The sequence below is a fragment of the Sceloporus occidentalis genome, unplaced genomic scaffold (genome assembly GCF_023333645.1).
Source record: "Sceloporus occidentalis isolate IW3139 unplaced genomic scaffold, rSceOcc1.0.p SCAF_12, whole genome shotgun sequence".
Lineage (NCBI taxonomy): Eukaryota > Metazoa > Chordata > Lepidosauria > Squamata > Phrynosomatidae > Sceloporus > Sceloporus occidentalis.
This window is the reverse complement of record NW_028316992.1, coordinates 22337099-22361247: the sequence shown is the minus strand read 5'-3', so window position 1 is coordinate 22361247 and position 24149 is coordinate 22337099. Positions and strand designations below refer to the sequence as shown.

Genomic DNA, 24149 nt, shown 5'->3' with positions numbered 1-24149 from the left:
TCCCTGCTTGACCATGGAAATCCCCTGGGGTGACCTTGGGCAAATCACACACAGCCATACAGAAAGAAAATCTCCTCTGAACAAACCTTGCCAAAATAAACTTGTAAGGCCTTAAGGTCACCGTAAGTCAAAAACAACTTGAAGGGACACAACAACAACAAGCTATCCAGGAAAGGGAAAAAGCATTCATAACATATTTGGTTAGGTGATATGACCTTAGAACAATGAAAAGATATATTGTAAATCAACTAATTTGTATTTGCAATGAGTACCAACAAAATACTTTAAACTGACTTGTGAGTATGGCAACTAATGTTGATATACAAGGATTTCCAAGAGCTGATAGACATATTGTAGGTAGCGTATACAAAGAAGTTTATTTTGTCATTTATGCTATTTCTTTTTAGTATGCAGACTGGAGTTGTTTGTCTTGGGGAAAATAATATGATATTTCTCAAGATACACCTTGAGCATGGAGCAACTGAAACTTTCCAGCTTTGCAGCTTCACCATGCTCTTCCATTGTCTCTTACTTTGACTAAGTCACCCATTTACAATATCTGTCTTTTGCTCATGCCAGGATTCAAAGGACCAGCCCAAGAAATCTCTGCCCTTTCTTCCAAGAAAAAAGCTATTAGACATTCTGTTTATGATTTCTACCAAAATCTCTTCCATTACAACATTACCTAATTATCTATTGTTGCCAACATCTAAGATCCTCAAAACAGGACCCAAATATCAACCACTTTGCAATCTTATCCTGTTCCTTCTTTAGGCTCACATCTATGATCTTAACTTCTTGTAGGCAATACTTGAAAAATGGTGGCAGGTTGGATAGCAATAGTGTACATGTATCCGAAAAACATTTTCTCCTGTCACGTTCTATTACAGCCCTATTGTGAAATGTGGTTCAACCAAATGAGCCATTTAATAAAGACTAGATTAAATCCAGCCACACGTAAGTACTTCAGTTTCCTTCATTGTACATTTGATTCTTCCCATTAGCTTTTAGAGAGGTAAAGATTTGCAACCAAATTATTTTTCGTGTTTACAAAAATCTTACAATAAGCTTGTAGAAGAAGTTGGTGCTGGTTCAAGCACTGTTCAGAACTCAGGCCTTTCTTTCCTGTGTTGTTGTTGTCATCGTCATATGCCTTCAAGTCATTCCCACTTATGGTGACTCTAAGGCCTAACCTATCACAGGGTTTTCTTGGCATGTTTCTTCAGAGGGGATTTGCCATTGCCATCATCTGAGACTGAAAGATGTGCCTTGCACAAAGTCACCCAGTGGCTTTCCATGTTCAAGCAGGGATTTGAACCCTGATCTCCAGAGTCATAGTCAATCTCGGGAGCAAATAGTAAAGAAGTGGTGCTTATGTGTAATTCTAGTTCCTTTCTGGATGGTTATGAAGCGAACTCCATGGCAACCTGTGGTTACCAAGTCAAATATAGCGTATGAATAGGTCTACAATTTATCCAATTAAACCATGGATTAAATCTGCGTAAATTTCACATATATAACTAAAACAATAGTTTAAATTAAAACCTCATTTTTAGATGTCCTGTTGATATGTTGCACAGCTGCCAGCAAATGAGAGGCATTCCATCATATACTGAAGTGAAGCAATGTCTCTTCTAAAATCATCCTTGCCATTTGAAATTTCTGCAAGTACTTGTTTTTAAAATATAAATAAATATTAGTTTGGTTTACTTTTTAATCTTTTTAAGGTACTTCTATATACATTATGGCTGAAATGCTCTAGTGTGATGTACATTATGCAACTTTACATACACATTGTTATGTAGCAGAGATGTTATGAATGCTCCTAGTGAATTACAAAGATGCATATCTGGCCACCGGCAAGTGTACCAATGTGCATTGGCCTCTACCAATGCCCATTGCCACTTGTTAGATGGTGTTCTCATGTGCATTAGGAGTGCCCCATGCACATTGGTCCTGTTGTGCATCAATCCTGTCCTTAATCAGTCTCAATGCACAACAGTCACTTTGTTGGCTCTCCCACTTAGTAACATAACAGCAACCCCTTGGCAAATATCAGAGTTGCAAAACTGGTCAAATCTGTTTTCCACAGACATACGTCCACTTGTGAAAACATAAGTTCCCAAGTGAATTCTATTCTTTACACTATTATTGTTGCTGCTGATGTTGTTAATAATTACTGATCAGTGCAGAGAAATAGAAGAAAACAACAAAAAAGTAGAGACCCCTTCCACAAGATCCAAGAACTCAAAGAGAGGTTCAAACCAAGGGCAGGGATATTCTATGACAATAAAAAGAATATATTACAAGAGTATGAAGAAATAAAAAGATGATGTATGAAATACACATTAGAGATGAAAAAACGAATGACACATGAGTCAAAGAACCATATGAAGATGAATTCCAAATTCCAAAAAACAAAGTGGAAACTTCAATAAGATTGGCAAAATTGGCAAAAAATTAATCACCAGTTAACAGATGATATTCTAGTCAAACTGCTGCAATCTACACCTACATCAGTGCTAACCAAAATATATAAATAAATATGGAAAACAAAATGGTGGCCAACAGACTGGAAATGATCAGTATACATCCTCATCCACAATAAAGGACACACAAAAGAATGTAGCAGCTATAGAACTATAGTATTAATCTTCCATGTAAGCAAAATTATGCTTAAAATTCTGCAACATAGAACGGAGAGAGAAATTCCAGAGATGCAAGCAGGGTTCAGGAAAGGAAGAGGCACCAGGGACCAAACTGCAAACATTTGTGTACTAAAGAATTCTAGAGGAAAAAATCAGTATGTGCTTTATAGACATTTGACTGCATAGATCACAAAAAACTGTGGGAGGGTCTTAAAGATATGGGAGTGTCATTACATCTTATAATCTTGATGGGAAATTTATACTTAAGTCAAGAGGCAACTGCCAGAACAGAATATGGAGAAACAGAATGGTTACCAATTGGCAAAGGGCTCAAGCAAAGATGCATTCTATCACCCTACTTGTTCAACTTGCATGCAGAAAATATTATATGAAAAGCAGGCTTGGAAACAGAAGAAGGAAGAGTGAAGATACGAGAAAGGAATATCAACAATCTAAGATGTGCAGATGACACCATACTACTAGCAGAAAACATCATAGACTTGGAGCAACTACTAAGGAAGGTCAAAGAAGAAAGTGTAAAGGGAGGCTTAGTGCTAAACATAAAGAAAATAAAAATAATAACCATGGAAGATTTTCATAAACTCAACGTAGATAATAGTAAGAGTTCCCATATCTTGAAATAAAAATTGATCAGAACAGAGGCTATAGCCAAGAAATCAGAAGAAGACTAGGAATGGGAAGGGCAGCTATGAAGGAACTAAACAAGATCTTAAGGACTACGGATATACAACTAAGCACTAAAGTTATAATTGTATAATTGTATAAACGATTGTACTGTGAGACCTTGCTATCCACTGGCTTGCCATCCTCAGATTTGAGCATCTGTGGACAGCAATCCCTGTTGACCCAAATGACAGTGTGTGCACGTGGCTCCACTAGCAACCACTCACACATCGTGCCAACATTAGGGACAATAGGACTTGAGGCCCTGCATTTTTTCATATCTGTGAGGGGGTCCAGAACAGATGCCCTGTGGATACGAATCTCCAACTGTATTTCCCATCATCATGTATAGATGTGAGAATTGGACAGTGAAGAAATCCCACAGGAAGAAAATAAACTCATTTGAGATGTGGTACTGGAGAAGAATGATGAGGATACCATGGACAGCCAAAAAAGACAAACAAATGGGTCCTTGAACAGATCAAGCCTGACCTCTCCCTGGAAGCCAAGATGACCAAGTTGAGGCTGCCATACTTTGGCTATATCATGAGAAGGCATGACTCATTAGAAAAAAACAATAATGTTAAGAAAGGTAGAGGGCAGAAAAAACAGAGGAAGGCCACATGCTAGATGAATAACTTAATCAGAGGGGTCATGAGTATGAATGTGCAGGACATGAGCAAAGCAGTGGATAACAGCGGGTCTTGGAGATGTCTCATCTACAGGGTTGTTATGAGCTGGGGTCAGCTCAAAGGCAGCTAACAACAACAACAACTTCAACTTATGGTGATCCTATGGATAAGAGACCTCCCTTCTACCTTGTTATCAAGAGCCGTGATAGGTCTAGAAAACCACCTGTAATAGGGTCACCCTCTTTTTCGACAGTATTCCACTTTACCAAGCATCAGTCTTTTCCAATGTATCATGCCATCTCATGATATACGCTCACCCCTCCATTTGTGGAGGTTAGGGGTGCAAAAGGTAAAGATAAAGGTGTCCCAATGAACAAGGTTGTCAAGTCATGTCCAACCATAGGGAGCGGTGATGATCTCCGTTACTAAGCCAAAGAGCCAGCGTTGTCAGAGACTACTCTGTGATCATGTGGCCAACATGATTGCACAGAAAGTTGTTTACCTTCCCACCAGAGTGCACTACCCTTTCCAGCTTCTTTGTCTTGGGCTCCTCCCCCCCCCCACAAGGAGAAAAGCCCATGAAGGAGGAGGAGGGGGGAGTGTGCACCCGGCCTTTACCTCATAAATAATCAAAACCGAAATGTGGAGGCCTGAGTATATCCAAAATATAACAGTCTCAGTTTAGAAATTTTGCCTTCTAAGGAAAGTTCAGGCTTAATTTGCTATTGGACCCATTTCTTTGTCTTTTTGGCAGTCCATGGTATCGTCAGAACTCTCCTCCAGCACCACATTTCAAATTAGTTGATTCTCTTCCTGTCAGCCTTCTTCACTGTCCAGTTTCCACAACCATACATAAAAATTGTCTTTGGTATGTAATGAGGAATTGGTCTGGTCCCTACATAACTACCCTTCCAAGTCATAATTTTTTTCTGACCACATTCTCCATTTTGATTTACAAATGAGCCAAGGTATGGAAATCTTTGTGCCACCCTGGTGTAGTGGTTTGAGTGTTTGACTATGACTCTGGAGATCAGGGTTCAATTCCCCACTCAGCCATGGAAGCCTATTGGGTGATCTTCGGCAAGCCACACACTCTGAGCCCCAGCAAACCCCCATGATAGTTTTGCCTTAGGGTCTCCCTAAGTTGGAAAGAACTTGAAGGCTCGCAGCAACAAAGAAAATCTTTAACTATTTTGGTGTCTTTGGCCCAATTTACATGGGCCTTTGCGGCGCCCCCGTCACGTGCTAGGAGTTGGCCGAGGACGCACCGTCCATATTGGCCTTACCCCTAGCATGTGACGGGGGCATCAAAATGGCGACGCCCTGTACACATGGGTGCCGCCATTTTGACGCGTTAGACGCTTAGCATCCGCACGTCCCGGCGCCTTTGTGACACCACAAGTGCACCATTGGCACCTTGCGGCCTCACAAAGGCGCCAGAAGAAGAACCCACCACAAGAAGGTTCTTCTTGTGGTGGGTTCTTCTTCTGGCGCCTTTGTGAGGCCGCAAGGTGCCACTGCGGCTCCCTCACAGAGCAAACCAGGGCGGCAGGTGACCACCCTTTTTGAGTGGTCTGTATCCCGCTATTGTTATCTGCTTTAAAGTTATATAAACCGTCTGGGGTCATTATTTTTGTCTTATTAACTGTGACCTTGCTTTTGCACTTTCTACCTTGATTTTTCTCAACAGCATTTCCATGACTTTGCTATTTTCTGCTAGTAGTATGGTGTCATCTGTGTAACTGGTGACATTCCATTTTTCCACCGGTTTTCACACCTACTCCCTCCAAATTAAAACCAGCTTTTCAAATGATATGTTCATCATATAACTTAATAGGTTGATAAACCTTTAGCTTTGCCAACTATTTCTCCATACTCTACAAACACACACACACACACACACACACAGAGAGAGAGAGATACATACATATATTTACATCCTGCTTATTTTTTTAAGGAATATACATTAATTTGATTTCCTCTTTACTCACCTATATATAAATTATATACATGTATATTTTTTCCAATTAAAATATAATAGTAAAATAATTATATATAACAATATAATTATTTTTCCACGGTTGTTTTATTAACAGGGCTTTTCCTTGAAATTAATGTCCTTAATTGTATCAGTTAATTCCAACTAAAGAAGACACAGGCCTGTTACAGACTGCCAAAATAAAGCTGCTTCGGGTCTCTTTGGAGGTATGCTATTTAAATGATGCTAAGAGTCCAGAGGTTGCGCCAAAGCCACACTCCATTCCTAAGCACTGGAGTGCAGCTTTGGTGCAGCTTCCGGATTCTTAGGATGCATGCATCATTTAAACAGCATACCTCCAAAGAGACCCGAAGCAGCTTTATTTTGGCAGTCTGTAACAGACCACAGTGACTCAGTTGTGGATTAGGCCAACATGTAGGTAAAGCTCATTGATGTGATAGGACTACTCTAGATAAGATAAACTGTAGGATTCAGGCCAAGGTAAACAAGTAATTAAATGTTACGGCTCACACAGCAATAAAGATTTTGCTTAGTTAAATATAAGATAACTTTGACATCAAAGTTATCTTATATTTGACTCATTCAAATTTTATGCATTCAAGAAATGGAAGAGTTGGATGCAGTAAAAATGTCAAATCAAGTTTGACAGAAATGAACTCTGAACACAGCAAAAGATTTATTCCAGAAAATAATGAAAAGGTTTCCTTTTAGATGGTCTCAGAGGAAAGCAATGACAAACCCCCTCTGAATAAATCTTGCCAAGAAAACCCTGTGATTAGGATCGCCATAAGCTGAAAATGACTTCAAGGCACACAAGAAAATAGATGGCAAAATTAGAAATATAAAATATGGAACTAAGCACGTGTAGAAAAAAAAAATCTTAGGGAGCTGAGTATATTTAACTTGGAGAAGAGAAGACTGAGAGGTGACATATAGCTAATTCGACAGTGGAACACACTCCCTCGGAGTGTAGTGGAGTCTCCTTCCTTGGAGGTCTTTAAACAGAGTCTGGATGGCCATCTGTTGGGGATGCTTTGATTTGGATTTCCTGCATGGCAGGGGGTTGGACTGGATGGCCCTTGCGGTCTCTTCCAACTCTATGATTCTATGATTCTAATTTTAAATATCTGAAAGGATCTCATGTTCAAGATTGAGCAACCATGTTTTCTGCTTCTAACACAAACTAATGGATTCAAATGACAAGAAAAAAGGTTCCACCTGAATTTAGGAAGAACTTCTTTACTATAAGAGCTGTTTGACAGTGGAATAGATTGCCTCAGATGTTGGTTCATTCGCATTCCTTGAAGTCTTTAAATAGGCCTGGATGGGCAGAAGTGTTGTAACTGTGTATTCCTGCATGGGTTGGACTAGTTGGGCCTTGCAGCCCCTTCCAACTCTAGTATGCTATTATCCTGTTGGAACAGGTTGACTTTATTTGTGTTCAGATTCAAAAACCGCTCCCTTCTTGGCAATTTGAGGACAGATTTTGAAAGTATTAATTCTGTAAACCCTGGGAGGTTGTGCTCCTTGATTGGCTATATGATCTGCATAGAAAGCTCTGCCTTTAAGTGCATCGGCCCCTAAAGTTGTCATCAAATATTCAAATCCTATTCTCTGAGTATAATTCTTTATTATTTTATTACATCCAATGTAACTATTATGCCAAAGTGCAGCTCACAGGCTACATGCAGCCACTCCAGGCAGTTTCTGTGGCCTCTAGGGAGCCCTAGGGGGTAAAAAAAAATTTTTTTTAATCACCCCCAAATTGGGATAGTTGCATGGGCTGGGCCATTTTATGCCAAGGAGAGCCCTTATGCCTCTCAGAAATCTTTTTGATCAGGAAATGACTTCCTCTCAATCTCTCTTGTTAAAAAAATAGTCCTTTCCTGGGCCTAAAATGATCCAGAAAGACTTTAAAACACAGTGAGAAAGGCCCTCATGTCCCTTAGAGAGCATTTGATAGCAAAAAGTTGACTCCCCCCCCCCTTTGCAGGAATGAGTACCGTGAAGGGGAGCACCTACCCAAGCTTCCCTAGTTGCCCATCATTTACGACCATATATTACTGCTGAGTGTCTACCACAATGGGAACAAAACCTAGGGGTCATTCACACATCAGTTGTTGTTTTTTACCATGACCATGCGAATCATGTCACTCATGCATTCTGGGTTTGTTATTCTCACTATGGAACTGCACTGACCTGCATGGATGTGCATCTCTGCAAGTTCGCTTGCCCACATGTGCAAGCATTCAAATAAAGATGGAGTCAATGATGTGAATGCATTCAGAACCCCTTTTTGTGTTTTATCCCAGATCTATTCAGGTCTATTTCCATCTGTCATTCACACTTCTGACGATGCAGATCTTTTTTAAAAACTCAGGAGAAAATCCGATATCAATTATCCCAAAGTAAGTGTTTTTTTGGCAGCTCCCACTCCAACTGACTTTGAGATACATATCAACAATTCAGATTTAACCTGGATTCATCCTGGATTATTTTCACAGTATGAATAACCCCTCTCATCTAGTTTGTACCAGTGGCATTCTGACCACAGCTTTAGGATAATTACTTTGAAACCAGCACAGGCCTTGTTAATGCATGTTTTCCCATGGATGATCAGCATGTTCCACATCCTTGGCCCTCAATGGCTTATACATCAGCATTAGATGGAGGAGAGCAATTATCGTTTAGTCTTTTTAAGATTTCTCAGTCTTGGCTCTGGGGAGATGTTAAGTCTGTCGCTCATTACAAGCATAATATCGACTTGTCCTTTATTACACGAAGGTATCTCTGCATGCCATGTGAAATCCAGTCCACTGATGTGTATTCACTGGAGACTCTTTAAAATTTATTTTTGTTACTTATTTTTACATTCACTCTGGCTCACAGTGGTTGAGAACCCTGAAAAGCTTTCGAAACCCCCCAAATGTTTTCAAAGCAGGAGATTTTAGTGTGCTGCTGTCATATTCAGCACTTGGCAGCACATGCAGAGCTAAATAACACATTGAAATAGTTGAATATGTGGTGCCAGTGATCCTTTTCGGTAACAAGAAGCACTGAGCACTAGTACCAATCATTTCACTTGCCTGCAAATGCCTCCTGCTCCTTCTCTGCATATTGTCAAATGGGTGAACCAAAACACATTTGGTCCCTTGGCTTAACTGCATTTATTTTTCCTGCTCATTACAGATACATCTCAGATGTCTGACATAGTCATATTATCCATGTTCCTCAAAAGGCCTCAGTTCTTCTGTCCTCCTCCCTACCCTGGGCCCTGCATCTCTAATCTTAGGTATCACTTTGCTACCATTTGACAGCTTAGAGTACAATATTTACAAAGAGAAAGCCTTCAAAATTACTGTATGGGACATCAAGTAAAAGATGTTCTTTATTTTGAGGTCTAGGACACTGGAAAACAAAATAATGGCCAGCAGATTGCAAACGATCAATATACATCCCACCCACAAAAACGGAGACACAAGAGACTGCAGCAAATATAGAACAATAGCACTAATCTCCCACACAAGCAAAATCATGCTCAAAATTCTGCAACATAGATTTCAACCATACATGGAGAGAGAAATCTCAGAGGTCCACACAGGATTCAGGAAAGCAAAAAGCACTAGGGACTACATTGTAAACATGCAAAGGCTAATAAAGTACATCAGGGAATTCCAAAAGAAAATCAGCATGTGCTTTATAGACTATAGCAAAGCTTTTGATTGCATAGGTCATGAAAGGCTGTGGAATGCCCTTAAAAATATGGGATTGCCAACACATTTGATAGTCTTGATGAGGAATTTGTACTCAGAACAAGAGGCTACTGTCAGAACAGAACATGGGAAAACAGAATGGTTCTCGATTGGCAAAGGAGTCAAACAAAACTGAATCCTTTCACCCTATCTGTTTGACTTATATGCCAAAAATATTATACAAAGAGCAAGCTTTGACACAGAAGAAGGAATGAAGCTAGGAGGAAGGAATATCAATAATCTGAGATATGCAGATGGCACCATACTACTAACAGAAAATATCACAGACCTGGAATGACTACTAAAAAAGACCAAAGAAGAAAGTGAAAAGGCAGGCTTACTGTTGAACCACAATAATGACTACAAAGAATCTAAAAGACAATTAAGAAATAGAAGTAGTAAAAGAGTTCTCATACTGGGATCAGATATTGATAGCAATGAGGACTGCAGCCAGGAAATCAAAAGAAGATTAAGAATGGGGAAAGCAGCTATGAAAGAACTAGAAAAAACTCCAAAAATGCAAAGATATACAACTGAGAACAAAAGATAGAAGCGTACAGGCCGTTTGTATTCCCTGTTACCATGTATTCCCTGTTATCATGAGAGCTGGACAATTAAGAAACAAGATAGGAAGAAAATCAATTCATTCAGGATATAGTGCTGGAGAAGGGTGCTGGGGATCCCATGGACAACCAAGAAGACAAACAAATGGGTCCTACAGCAGATCAGGCCAGAAATCTCCCTGGATTCCAAGATAACAAAACTTAGACTGTCGTAATTTGTACACATCATGAGAAGGCATTAATCATTGGAAAAAACAATAATGCTAGGAAAAGTGAAGGAAGGTAGAAAGAGAGGAAATGCTGCATGCTAGATGGATGGATTATATTTGGGAGGCCGCAGGTATGAACTCACAGGAACTAAGCAGAGCAGTGGAGGACGGGGGTCTTGGAGATGTATCATCACTGGTTTCCCATGGCTCAAGATTGACTTGAGGACAGTTAATAACAACAACAAAGAACACTGCTACTCAAAGTGGTAGTCCCTGGACCAGTGGTAGTCCCAAACCATTGGCTGATGGTCCCTGGTGAATTTCCAGGAAAGAAAGGAACAGTTGTATTCAAATGGCATAATATGGTGCTGGTCCCTGGCACATTGGGAAAACAACCTGTCAGTCCCTCCCATCAGAGAAGCACTGGTCTAGAAGGCCCGGGCCAAGCTGCAACTCCATTGCAACTAGTAAACCAACTAATATTAAACTCCTTGCAAAGAACTTGTGGGAATGTATTTGCCTGTATGTATGTGTGTGTGTGTGTGTGTGTGTGTGTGTGTGTGTGTGTATATATATATATATAGAGAGAGAGAGAGAGAGAGAGAGAGAGAGAGAGAGAGAGATCCATCTCTCCTTCCATAAGTGGGTCTGAGGCCCCACTGAGGAGCATGCAGAGACTCAGTGCAAAACACATGCTGATGGTGCATCACATTGCAGTTGTGAAAAGGGTTGCCACTCATGTGCATTGGGCCTGTCAGAATGTGGTAAATTCTGTCAAGCAATTGTGGTTGGTATAATGTGTTTATAATACACAAAATGGTTTGACATATATAGTTGTTATAGGTTTATTGGGAAACGATGGGAGGCACAGTACTTAGGGGTTGGCTCAGATGTATGTTGGCGACTTGACTCAGGAATGTACAGATGTTTGAAGGAGTGAACTTCTCAGTACCTGATGGTGGGAACAGAATGTAGAGATGAAAACTGACTGGGGCTGGGGCTGGACAATTAAGGGGGCATGGAAGAAAGGGCTGATATGTTTTAATTAATTACTGAATTGTTGAAGCCTATGAAAATCTGGGGCGGGACATTCCCAATTCTATGCCTGTATTGGGGCATGAGGTCACTTCTGTGTGCAGATGTCTTCCTGTCAACATCCATAGTTTGTCTCAAATAAAACTGTACTGTTAGCAACACAGACAAGTCATTCACTGAACTCCTAAGGAAAATAGCAGTTCTTGACAGGTCCACATACATTGCATTAAAGTGGCATCCAGTAAAGGGCTAATAGAACATAACAACCAATAGAACATCACAACCACAGAACACATTTACAGTGTTCTGTGGCAATGTAGGATCTGGGCTACTTCTCCAGAAGCTCTCTCACAACATTTCAGGGCCGTTCACCCTTCCCTTCATCCCTCCCATCAAGGGATATGGTTTCATCTTGCCTGTTACATCAGAAGGACAAGGGGGTTCCTTTATGGCATTTTTCACTAACTATTCACTTAAAGGGGAGAGGGAGCAAGAAAGTGATAGATCTGGTGCTCTATTTTTGGCCTCTTGCACTTTCTCATTAAATTTTTGAACAATTAGGGCCAAAACAGGAAGTCAGTAGAAGCTCTGTATCACAGACCGTGACCTACAAGCCTATCCTTGCTCTTTATCTGTCCTCCTACCTCCCCTTCCCTCCTGATCATTTGTTGTCTGTCTATCTGTCTGCTCCAGGCCTGTGGTCTTTGGAATACAAGAGGGATCTGACCAACCCCCTCTGCATCTCAGCCTGCCATGGACATACCGCTTGTCTTCGCCACCTGCTCTTCTGGCGGGCAGACCCCAATGCAGCCCCAGGAGGACGAAGTGCCCTCCATGAAGCCTGTGGAAAAGGGCACACTGAGTGTGCCGAGCTCTTACTGGAACACAAGGCCAATCCTAATCTTCTGAGTGACGATGGTCAAGCCCCTTTGCATCTCTGCACTGTCCAGGACACATTGGGGTAAGGAGATCATTGTCCTTCCACAGATTCTTATGGCCAATGTAGACTTATGCACAAAATGTAATGTTAACTTCCATTTCTTACTTTTGTGTGGTATAATGGTTTGAGCATTGGACTAGGGCTGCTGCCACATTGCAAAATTCATGCAATTTGACACCTTTAACTGCCATGGCTCCATCCTATGGAATCCTGGGATTTGTAGTTTCTTGTGACACCAGAGCTATCTGACAGAGAAGGCAAAATATCTCACAAGCCTACACATCCCAGAATTCCATATCATTGAACTATGACAGTTAAGGCAGTTTCATACTGCATTAATTGTGAAGTGTAGATGCAGCTTAGGACTCTGGAGACCAGGGTTCCATGCTCTGCCATGGAAGCCCACGGGGTGGCCTCAGGCAAGTCAGGCTCTCTCAGCCTCAGAGGAAGGCAAACGCAAACCCCCTCTGAACAAATCTTGCCAAGAAAACCCCATGACAGGTTCACCTTAGGGGTGCCATAAGTCAAAAACAACTTGAAGGCACACAACAACAAAATACTACACTGTATTTCTGCTTGGTTGAAAGATCAGAGAGAAGAAAAACACTGTCATTCACATAGCCACCAAGCCTTCTCCCAAATTTGCAGTGCATGACTGATAGGGATGCAATGATTAATCAACTAAAAGTTTTGATTTAAAATACACTTCCTGGTTAATTTGTTAGCACATTTTAAAAGCAGTCTGATTTACTGTAATACAAATATTATCCGGGTTCTCTTAGAAAATACATGCCGCAATTTTTTCATGTAGGTAGGTGGGAGTACCACTTCTAATGTGAGAGCGTTCTTAAAGACATGTACTCATGCCAGTAACAAATGAAGGAATGATTCTTGCCTTTGGGATGATCTTAACATGATCTTTAACATACACTTCTTTAGACCCAGGGTGGTGTATGAGTGCTAGAGTAGCTGTTTTATCGCATATCAAAAGCAAACTGAGGCGCGGTACACATCGCCTGCAAAAGGTGGGCTGGAGCCGCCACTCATTGCTGCGCAGCGCTACCACAGCAACCAAATGTCATGGTGCCACTGTGCAGCAAAAAAGGAGCATATGGAACAGCTCCAGTTTGCTGTGCCGCTATGATGCCACAAGTGGATGTGGTGCAGCTGCGACATCACCGACACATGCAGCGTGTGGACGGAACCGCACAATCATGGTGCACCTCCACACATACTAGGGTTAGGGACCATGTAGTAGCCGCATGGTCCTTAATCCTAAAATTGGCGCCAGCACGGCACAAAAGGGTGGTCTGTACCGCGGCTGAGACTCAGAGAGAGAGAGAGAGAAGCAGGTTTCTGCTTACCTCTCCTTATGGTGTCAAAGCAGTTCCGTTCTCTTCCCAAGAGAAATGGTCATAAAAGTGTACCTTTTGTCACATGGCAAAAATCAGTTTGACAAGATTTATTTAATTATTTATTTCAAGGATTTTTATCCCCCCTTCCTCCCACAATAAACTTCAAAACAGGTTACAATAATTTAAAAAGACTGAACTAAAATACCGATTACAGAGGTTAAAAGATAATTAAATATTGCCAACATTAAAACATAAGTTAAAAACAGCATGGTTAAAACCAATTTAAAAAACTATTAAAACCTTAAAATAGCACTCCACATTATCCCCACCAAATGCCTGCATGAATAAAAATGTCTTCAGCTGCCATTGAAAAGAGAGCAGGGAGGGAACCAACCTAACTTCCCATGGAAGGGAGTTCCACAGTCTGGGAGCAGCCACAGAGAAAGCTCTCTCTCAACTGCACCTACAAGGGTGGTGGGACTGAGAGAAAGCCCTCTCCTGCCGATCTCAGCACTTTACTGGCTTTTATAGGGCAATACAGTCCTTCAGATAGTCTGGACCCAAGCCGTTTAGGGCTTTAAAGGTCAAAACCAGCACGCTGAATTCCGCCTGGAAACAGACCAGTAGCCAGTACAGCTGTTTCAGCAGGGGAGGGACATGATCCGTGTAGTCAGCCTCAGTCAACAGCCTGGCATCCAAGTTCAGAGTTGAGTCCAGGAGCAGACCCAAGCTGCAACCCTGAGATTTCAGGAGGAGTGTAACCCCATCCAGTACCAGCACAGTCCCTGTTCCCTGATGTGCCTTACGACTGACCAGGAGCACCTCTGTCTTGTCTGGATTAAGTTTCACTTTGTTCACTCTCATCTAGTCCATTACTTACAGAAGACACTGATTCAGTACAGAGACAGCTTCCTTGGAGTCAGATGGAACGGAGAGATATAGTTGGGTGTCATCAGCATATTGGTGACACTCCACCCCAAAACTCAGAATGATCTCTCCCAGCAGTTTCATGTAGATGTTAAATAACATGGGGGACAGAATAGAACTCTGATGGACCCCACAATCCAATGGCCAAGGGGTAAAACAGGAGTCCCCCAACACTACCTTCTGAGTTCGTCCCTCCAAGAAGGGCTGAAGGCATTGTAAGACAGTGCACCCAAGTCCCATCCCAAAGAGGTGACCCAGAAGAATACTATGGTTGATGGTATCGAAAACCACTGAGAAATGCAGCAGAACCAACAGGGACACACTCCCCCTGTCCAGTTCCCTGAGTAGGTCATCCACCAAGGCGACCAAAGCTGCCCATAGCCAGGTCTGAAGCCAGACTGAAATGGATCTAGATAATCCATTTCATCCAAGAACCCCTAGAGCTGGAAAGGGCACAAAAGGCATGCTTTTATGACCATTACCCTCTGGAAGGAGAATGGAAGCGCTACGACATCATGCAAAGAAGTAAGCAGAAATCTGCTTCTGTCTCACTGGATCTCGGCTCTCTTTAGACACACGATAAAGCTCTAGGGCTCCAATGATTCAAGGTTTGAAAACTTGTTCAGCCACAGAAATCCACTGGGTGACTTGCACAAGTTACACACTCTTACACTCAGAAGAAGCAAACACGAAACCCTTCTGAACAAATTTTGTCAAGAAAGCCCCCTGACTGAGTCACCATAAATTGGAGTCAATCAATTAATGTTACATAAGCAATTAATATTCATACGATAAAACAGCTCATATTTTTTAATCAGCTGACAGCTGTAGTAATAGATCATATAAATATGAAAAGCTGTGTTTTCACTCTGCATAGTTCATATTGCACACAGGCCTAGAGGCAATTCTGACAGAAAGTGGTGTCCTTTTCTGTGCACACACAGATTCTTTACAACATATACAAATACACATATAACCCATACATTAATTACAAAGCTCTGATTGTAATTACAATATTTTCATTGGTGATCCCTCTTGCAGTCATGACACAACTGGCCTCATTTTCTAGCGGAGTCATCTCCATGGCTTCCTCCACTTTTGTGGATCAAGAGATTGAACATTCTCACCTTCATTTCCCGTTTGGAGAGTGTCCTCAGTCACTAGGTCACAAGTCAGGTACTAGGTCCATTGGTAGCAGAATGCTGCATTTAAAGCAAGAATGGGCAGCTACACAGCAAATGGGGGCCAATTTTCCCCAAACCCCCACCATACACTGCATCTGCTCCTCTGTGCACCAAAATATTTGGAGATTTGCACTGCATATTGACCAAATGGAAATGAGAAGTGATGCAACGTTTTTATCAATACAGTATATAGATGAAAAAAAATAGGTGTATGTGAGAGTGCAGGGTTGTAGAGGATGTATTTATTCATTTATTTATTCCATTTTTACCCCATCTTTCTCTTGGCAAGGAACCCACAGCAGATTACAATCATTTTAAATAAAAATTTGTTTAAATGTTATATTTTAAAAGTTTTTTTAAAAAAAACAATTTAATGCTATTGTTAAAGTAGTTAAAACAGTATAAAATGCATTAAAAACATAATTAAAACATGCAAGAAGAAAACACAGAACTCCACTTTCACAATTGTTCTACCATATGATTAAACATCCTTCAAAGGCCTGCCCAAGTACATAGAAACCAGGGAAGGGATTAATTGGATTTCCTGTGAGAACAAGATCCATGATCTGGCAGCAGCCACTGAGAAGGTTCTGTCTTCCCCTGTTTTGGACTCTCTGAATGTAGTCTTAAAGTTTTAAAAAGCAGAAAAATTGGCTGAAGCTTTGCAGCCATAAAAGTGGGCTTCAGGGGCCAAGTATGGTATGCAAGCCATGCTTTCCCCAGCCCCAATTTAAAGGGACCTTCCCCCCATCACTTCCCAAAGCCTCAACTAAAAAGTGCTTTGATACTTCCCAGATAAGGTGTTTTTCACAGTGACTCATTACTTATAATTCTGATGGTACAAATAAAGTAATAATAATGTGTGTGTCCCCCGCCACCTTAGAAGCTTAAGCAGCTTAAGCTTTGAGAAAGGTCCCACTATCGTTTAAACCGGATCGTGATACCAAATGATTCAGTTTAAACCACTATGGTTCCCACTTAATACGAATCGCTGAAGCTATTTGGAAAGGAGGGCATGTTTTTTACCGATTTAACCTGCGTTTTACCCATTTAACCCACATCAAAAAGACGCTGGTAAAATGGAGTGGTTTTTTTGGCTTGAACTGATTCAGCCCAAGTGGGAACCAGGCAGATTCGAATCGGATTCGAATCTGCCCTGGTTCCCACTGGCAGTGGCTTTTCCCTGGCCTCTCTGCCCCGGCCATGCCTCCCTCCCCAGCCTTCTCCTGTCACTGGTCTCTCTTGTCTGCTCTGTCCCCAACTTCTCTGTCTCCGGCCCCTTGCCTTCTGGTCTCCACAGCCTCCTTGCCGGCCTCCCAGGCTTCTGTACAACCTCCTTACCAGCCTCTCCTTATGGCTGTCCTGAACCAATTCCTGAAACCGACACAAACATAGTGGGAAACACTGTGTTTGCTGAACCGGTTTCAGGAATCGGTTCAGGAATCAGATCTAAAGGTAAATGGGAATTAGGCCTTTGTTTCCCAAATGTGTACATGTAAGTACTTATAAAAATTACAAATAACAAGCACCAATGCAGAAGAGAGATTCCTGTGCATACTTAAGGGAATCCTTCTTCAAAAATTAAGTATTACCCCCCTTTTTAAAAATTTGACAAAGACCTTCCATGTATAAGTAGTGGATTTAACCTTGTATTTCTTTTACTTATTATTCTTTTATATAAAAAATCACACTCTTCCTTGGTATCCCAAAGAAGTGAAAGTAGCACACATGATCCTAAAGCTCCCAGAAAGTTGAGTAGAGATTTGAAAGTAATGCAAAGCACTCTAACCATTATATCATGATTGTCATTGCTGGACCATACTGTAGCCAGGAGATAAAATAATTGGTAAAAAGCATTAATGAAAATAAAGCATTTGTATGAAACACACAAAGCCATTCCTAATAAGAGTGAAGCATTTTAGTATTAAAATTTGAAAAATACACAGTAAAATGCCATTAACTGCCATTGATTAATATAACTCATGATAACTAGTCTTCTCTGACTGAAAACTTCAAGTGAGTAAAGTGTTACATGAAACAGTTAAACTGGAGATTTTGTGATCTACTGCAGCAGAAGCATCATGTAATCACAAGCTATATCATCACTAGGGCAAAGAAAAACAGAATTTCAAATATGAATATCAATCAATCTTTATTAATGCTTAAGCCAAAGGCCATTCGCATGATAAAATATAAAACCAATAACAGCAATTCAGAATTATAAAATATTCCATCACATTTCACATTTTGGACTCCTGCTTGTCACCAGAATATTAGAATCATTTCACTCAACCAGTGTACAAGAAATCATCTCTTGAAATACTAGTTAAGTAAGTAAGTAAAAGTTTATTTATATACCGCCTTTATAAGACCAAGGCGGTTTCCAACATACATACAACAATACAGCAATATAAAAACATCAAAACATAGCATTAAAAACCTTTTACTGTCCTATAAGTGGAATGAATTTGGGTAGCTAAAGTAATCTCATGTAGAAGACCGGGGGAAAGAAAAAAGTAAGTGCCACATTTACATTTTCTTCCAAAAGCTCTTACGACTTTAGTTTTTAGGCTCTTCATTACAACATAGTCACCAGCCACTGTTGCATCTGAGACGGCACTGGATGAAACCTAAACACCAGAATTTTGGCTTGGAAAGAAATTTGAGGGCAAAGGAAAAGAATCCTTACTTGTTCCATGTAAGCAAAAACTTTGAGGTTATCTCTGTGGCTGTCTGACTGTGAAGACATCTTTGTTGATGCACACCATGTTTTACCCAAATGGGAAGGGGGGCACTATTTGAGCTGCAATCCTATAACCCACATATATCACAGATGCAATGTTGAAAGAGCTGAGCCAAGTCTAAGCCCTTGAATATTGTGGCTTTATAATGGAAATGCTGTCAGGCCCTTAACTACAGCAGCGCTACTGGATGCCTCTACAATAACTAAGCCATCTACTTGGAAGGATCAAAAATTAACAGATGTTTCAGATGGGTTTTGAGGATTCGACCACTGCTTTTCAATAGCAGAGACTTATGCTAAAGTTAGATAGTGAGGAGGTCAAGCTTTAGGTAACAAACATATTCTCTTTGATTAGGGGAAACTACTTTCCCCTGATTTTTTTTCAAGTAATGGATTCAAGGTCATCCTTAATTTTTTACCGACAAAGAGCAGGTCATTGACCTACATAGAGAGCTATTTTATTTGGCTCCCTCTTTGTAACAATGGCCTGAACACCTATGTGTCAGGTTCTTCAATGTTCCCATATAGTCTGCGATTCACCATGGGGGCAGGACTTAAAAACCTTTGAGCCTCTCAGTGACAAGGATAAAAAAAAAATTATCTGGGCTTCCTTCCAACCATTTCAACTTTCAGAATCCACGAGAATTCAACCAAAAAAAATAAAATAAAATAAAATAGAAAAGATACAGGAGCTTTAATCTAGAAGCTTTTTGAAGACATTTTTTTTAAAAAAGTTCCAGCAAAGTTCATTTCTGTCTTCTTCACTTTAGGAGTCATGCATGCCAACTTCGCCCTATTTAGTAGAGTTCCTCTCCTTGACCTTCTTTTTATAGCCGCGATAATTAACATGGTGGGGTAAGAGGAGTCTACAAATTCACTGCACTCTCTTTGCAAAAGCTGGGATGATTAAAAAAAAAGGGGGAGAACCCTGTGGGTTTTTGTAGAAACTACAATTGAGGGGGAGAAAAGGTTCTTTGTTTCTATACTTTGGCCATGCCATAGGGCCAAAAAGTACAATGAAATACAAACAGGGTCTCCGAGTCAGAGTTAAGTCAAAAAGGCACTTTTCAACAAAACACTGGGGAAGCTGGTGTGGGCTTCAGAGCAGAAGTATAGCAGTCAGAAGGAAAATGACTAGCCCATTGATTTCCTAGAAGTGGTGGTAAATGCAAGTGTTTTGAAATAAGTGGAGTTATCCCAGGTAAATCAGAACAGGCATCTCATTTGTAGAGGGCCATTGTGCCTTATCCAGTTAACTCTTTTCTAAAAAATATCAAACTGGTCTGCAAATTAGCTGTGGAGATAGGTTTGATGTGGCAGAAACCTGCCATCTTTCTAACATCTCTCTCCCACACCAGTATCCACACCCCAAAAGGTAGGTGGTAGATAAATTTATTTTCTTCTGCTGCCACAACAATTCCAGGTGCCCTTAACTGTGAAGACGGGTAGGAGCATATGTTCTTCAACAATACAGAAACATGTCAGGAATGCTTTGTCCACATGGTTTCCGCAAGGCATGGAACCGCTTGAGAAGCCCAGGTTAAGAACCTCAGTTTAAGTTCCCATTCCTATTTACTATGAGCAAAGAATGGTTGTTCTCTCTGTGAATGGAGGGGAAGGGTGCTTTCTTTGTGAGCCAGCATTGCCATACTTTGCTTTCTACAACTATGACTGCAGTCCTAAGCAGGCTTACCAGAAAGAAAACCTTAACATAGGCTTGGGCTACAGATTTTATTTTCAGCATTATAGCACCTCCTATGCCCTACATGTTAGGCTAGAAAATAAATCCAGCTAGATGAATTGTAGAACCACAATTTTGCATTTTGTGCTACATAGGATAAAGTTATGTAGTAGACACAACAAAGCTCTTAAAAAGGCATAATCTCAGTTCCAGATAGGGCATAACGATCCATTTAAGGCCCCAAAATTACTCAATTATTGTGAAAATGCTTGTAATTCCTTCTGTAACATCTGTTCTTCAAATCCTTGCTGCCTGTTTGAATTGTAAGAGATCATCATAGGGGGTAGGGGTTTTGTTTAGTTTTGTTTTAAGGCCTCTTTCCTACAAAGAGCAGGTGAAGAGGTAAGCCTGAGTCTAAGTGATGGTACTTTAGACCAGTAGGAGAACACATGAGGGAACACTCTTCCAAATGAGCACACGCATACAGTATGTGCTTATCTACATATTGTTGTGAATACAATGCAAACTCACAAAGGGGTGGGGGATGGATAAGAAAGGATTTATGGTTTAGTGTCACTGCAAACATTTTAAATAGTTCGTCATGGTGAGTGCTGGAGAAGAGTTCTGCAAATACTGTGGACTGCTAAAAAAGACCAACAAATGGGTCCTAGAGAAAACCAGACTCAGACTCTCCCTGTAAGCAAAGATAACTAAACTGATGTTGTCATAGTGTGGCCACATCATAAGAAGAAAGGACTCACTAGAAAAGACAATCATGCTTGGTAAAATTGAGGGCAATAGGCTGTATATACTCGACTATAAGTCAACTTCAAGTATAAATCAAGGGCAGGTTTTGAGGTCAGAATTATGGATTTTGATATGATCCATGGACAAGTCGAGGGTAAAACCAAGGGGCATGTAACTAAGATTCTAAAGGATGAAACAAAAGAAACAAAGAATTTATAAAATTCCAGCAGGCATACCTGTATTCACCCTAAAGGCTGGATGGATGAGTGAGTAGAGGGAAAGCAGTACTTCCAGAGCAGATTATGCCCTTGCCTTTCACCAGGATATGGTTCCTTTTTTAAATAAGAATTAAAGTGCAGCACTTATATTGACCCGTGGATAAGTCGACTCCGTTTTTTGGCCCAATTTTTAAAAATGTCTAGACTTAGACATGAGAATATACAGTATATGCCAGATGGATGGATTCAATCCGGGAAGCTGCAGCCATGATTCTGCAGGAGCTGAGCAAGGTGGTTGAGGACAGAGTGATTTGGAGGTCTCTCATTCATAGGGCCACCATAAGTCAAAGTCAACTCAAAGGCATCAAAGTTAACAGCAACAAAGTTTTTACTAGTTACTAGTTAAATAACATTTAACTAATTAATTAATCTGTTGTGAAAGAGATAAATAGCCCTAAAACAGTGATTCTCAAATGATGGGGTGGAACTCCCAATGGGGAGCACAAGAGTTGCTTAAGGGGAGTACGACTTGGAAGCCCTGATTTCACCTCTCCCCCCCCCCCACCGACCCACCACTCTCCTTCTATTCCTCTTCCCAGCATCTTCTGTCCTGAAAGGGAAGAGAAAGATGAGGAGGATGTTTGGAGCAGTCATTTCAGTCTGAGGGAGGAGGAGTAGAGCAGGGAAGCTAGATTGTGGTCACGGGGGGTGGGGTCATCCTATGCAGCTGCTGCTTCTTCCTCCACTTGTTCCATCATCACCCTGTTCTCAGGATGAAACATTGCTGCAGATGCAACACATTCTCTTACACACTCATGGTATGTCTCTCAGTGTATGAGTGACTTTCGCTCACACGCTAATTCTTATACTTCAAAGATATAGCCATGTTAGTCTGTAGAATCAGTGTGTATAGAGATCTAATAGCACCTTTGAGACTAACTGAAAGAAAGAAGTTGGAAGCATGAGCTTTCATAGATTTAAGTCTACTTCCTCACATGCATCTGAGGAAGTAGAATTAAGTCTATGAAAGCTCACGCTGCCAACTTCTATCTTTCACTCTAATTCTTCTATGCACTTAGTAATGCTCTTTTTCTGACTCTATCCCTCCGATATGTTCATTCACACACAGTCTCCCACACAAATTCTGTCTCTCTCACACACACAGTCACCCTCTGCATCCATTTTTATATATTTGCACTTGTGTATGGTGGAATACACAAGAAAATGAATGTTTTTGTGTGAGAGAGTAAATGAGTATGTGTGTGGGTAAAAGAAAGACTGAAAGAACATGACTGTGTACATATCTGTGAGCACTGGCTTATTTAAGCATGGCTGTTGTAAGACAGTATGTGTACAGTTTACATATGTGTTAAGTCTTGAATTTATTTAGATAAAACTGTTCCAGTTTGGGCAATGTTACTTCCTTATAAAATGTTAAAATGGGAATATACATAAAATATGCACACTGAACAAAATAAATAGCCATATACTTTGTTGAGAGAGGGGAGCAACATCCACATGTATAGAATCATAGAATCATAGAGTTGGAAGAGACCGCAAGGGCCATCCAGTCCAACCCACTGCCGTGCAGGAAATCCAAATCAAAGCATCCCCAGCAGATGGCCATCTAGCCTCTGTTTAAAGACCTCCAAGGAGGGAGACTCCACTACACTCCGAGGGAGTGTGTTCCACTGTCGAACAGCCCTTACTGTCAGGAGGTTCTTCCTAATGTTGAGGTGGAATCTCTTTTCCTGTAGCTTGCATCCATGAAAACTGTACACATACTGTCTTACAACAGCCATGCTTAAATAAGCCAGTGCTCACAGATATGTACACAGTCATGTTCTTTCAGTCTTTCTTTTACCCACACACATACTCATGTAGATGTAAAGGGGGTCACAAGGGTAAAATGTTTGAGAAACGCTGCCTTAGAAGATAAGATGGTTGAAAAAGATGGCTCCTCTTGATTCTGCTCCCAAATTGAGAGAGAAGAGTGGGGAGCAAACTGGATGTGACCATAAGGCAAGAAGTACTTCATGAACAAGATGGCACTTTTTACATATGAAAGAGAGAAAGAGGAAGGAAGGAAGGAAGGAAGGAAGGAAGGAAGGAAGGAAAAAAAGAAAAAGAAAGACAAACAGACAGACAGACAGAGAGCTATGTAAAGTGTCGTTTGGAGAACTGATTCTTTTCAGATATCTGATGTGATCAGTAGAGTTGGCTGTCTGTTGAAGTGTTTAAGCTGTATGCCCAGCCCTGTCTACTTGGAAAGCAACCCTGCCAGATCTCTTCTGTCCCAAACTATCAACTGCCTAGAAATAGCACAGCCAGTGCAAACTTTTCCAGTAAACAATGTCCCCCAGCCACTCACCCACCCACTTTCCTTCCAGCCATGTTAGTGCATTCCATCCACGTCTGTTTTCGGGGCTATTTTTAACTTAATAAGGTTGGTTACTTAAGATAAAACAGAAGGAGCCCCTTGCTGTTCAGGAGGCACCCTGCCGAGCCTCCAGGGAGCTGAGCATCCAAGGCAGGGTATTCACCTCTGTGCTTCCTTTTCATCACCACCTCTCGGTTAATTACACCAAACAGCAGAAGGGGGTTTAAGAGGTGAACGCAGGGCTAGAACTTTTAGGGTCTGCAGTGTGACAGTGCGCGTCTGCTTGGGGAGCACATAAAGAAAGAGGCCAAGAGACACAGTAAGCTGTCTTGAAGGACAAAGGCCCCCATGGGTGTCCCTAGACTTCTGGAAAAGAGGAAACTGTCTTAGAAAAGCTTTCCTTTCACTCATCAGCCATTGCTGAGGATCTATGCCTTCGTTTAGCAAACATT

The 24149-nt window shown here is 41.0% G+C and overlaps 1 protein-coding gene across 3 annotated transcripts in view; it reads left to right on the top strand.

Annotated features, from left to right (window-relative positions):
• LOC149305372 (ankyrin repeat and SOCS box protein 18-like) overlaps positions 1-24149 on the top strand; it is a 54051-nt gene that overhangs the window by 11323 nt on the left and 18579 nt on the right. For all 3 annotated transcript variants that reach the window (XM_089477991.1, XM_089477990.1, XM_089477992.1), the window contains exon 2: positions 12216-12483. In XM_089477991.1, coding sequence (XP_089334117.1) covers positions 12216-12483 — 268 coding nt within the window. The remainder of the gene's footprint in view (positions 1-12215; positions 12484-24149) is intronic.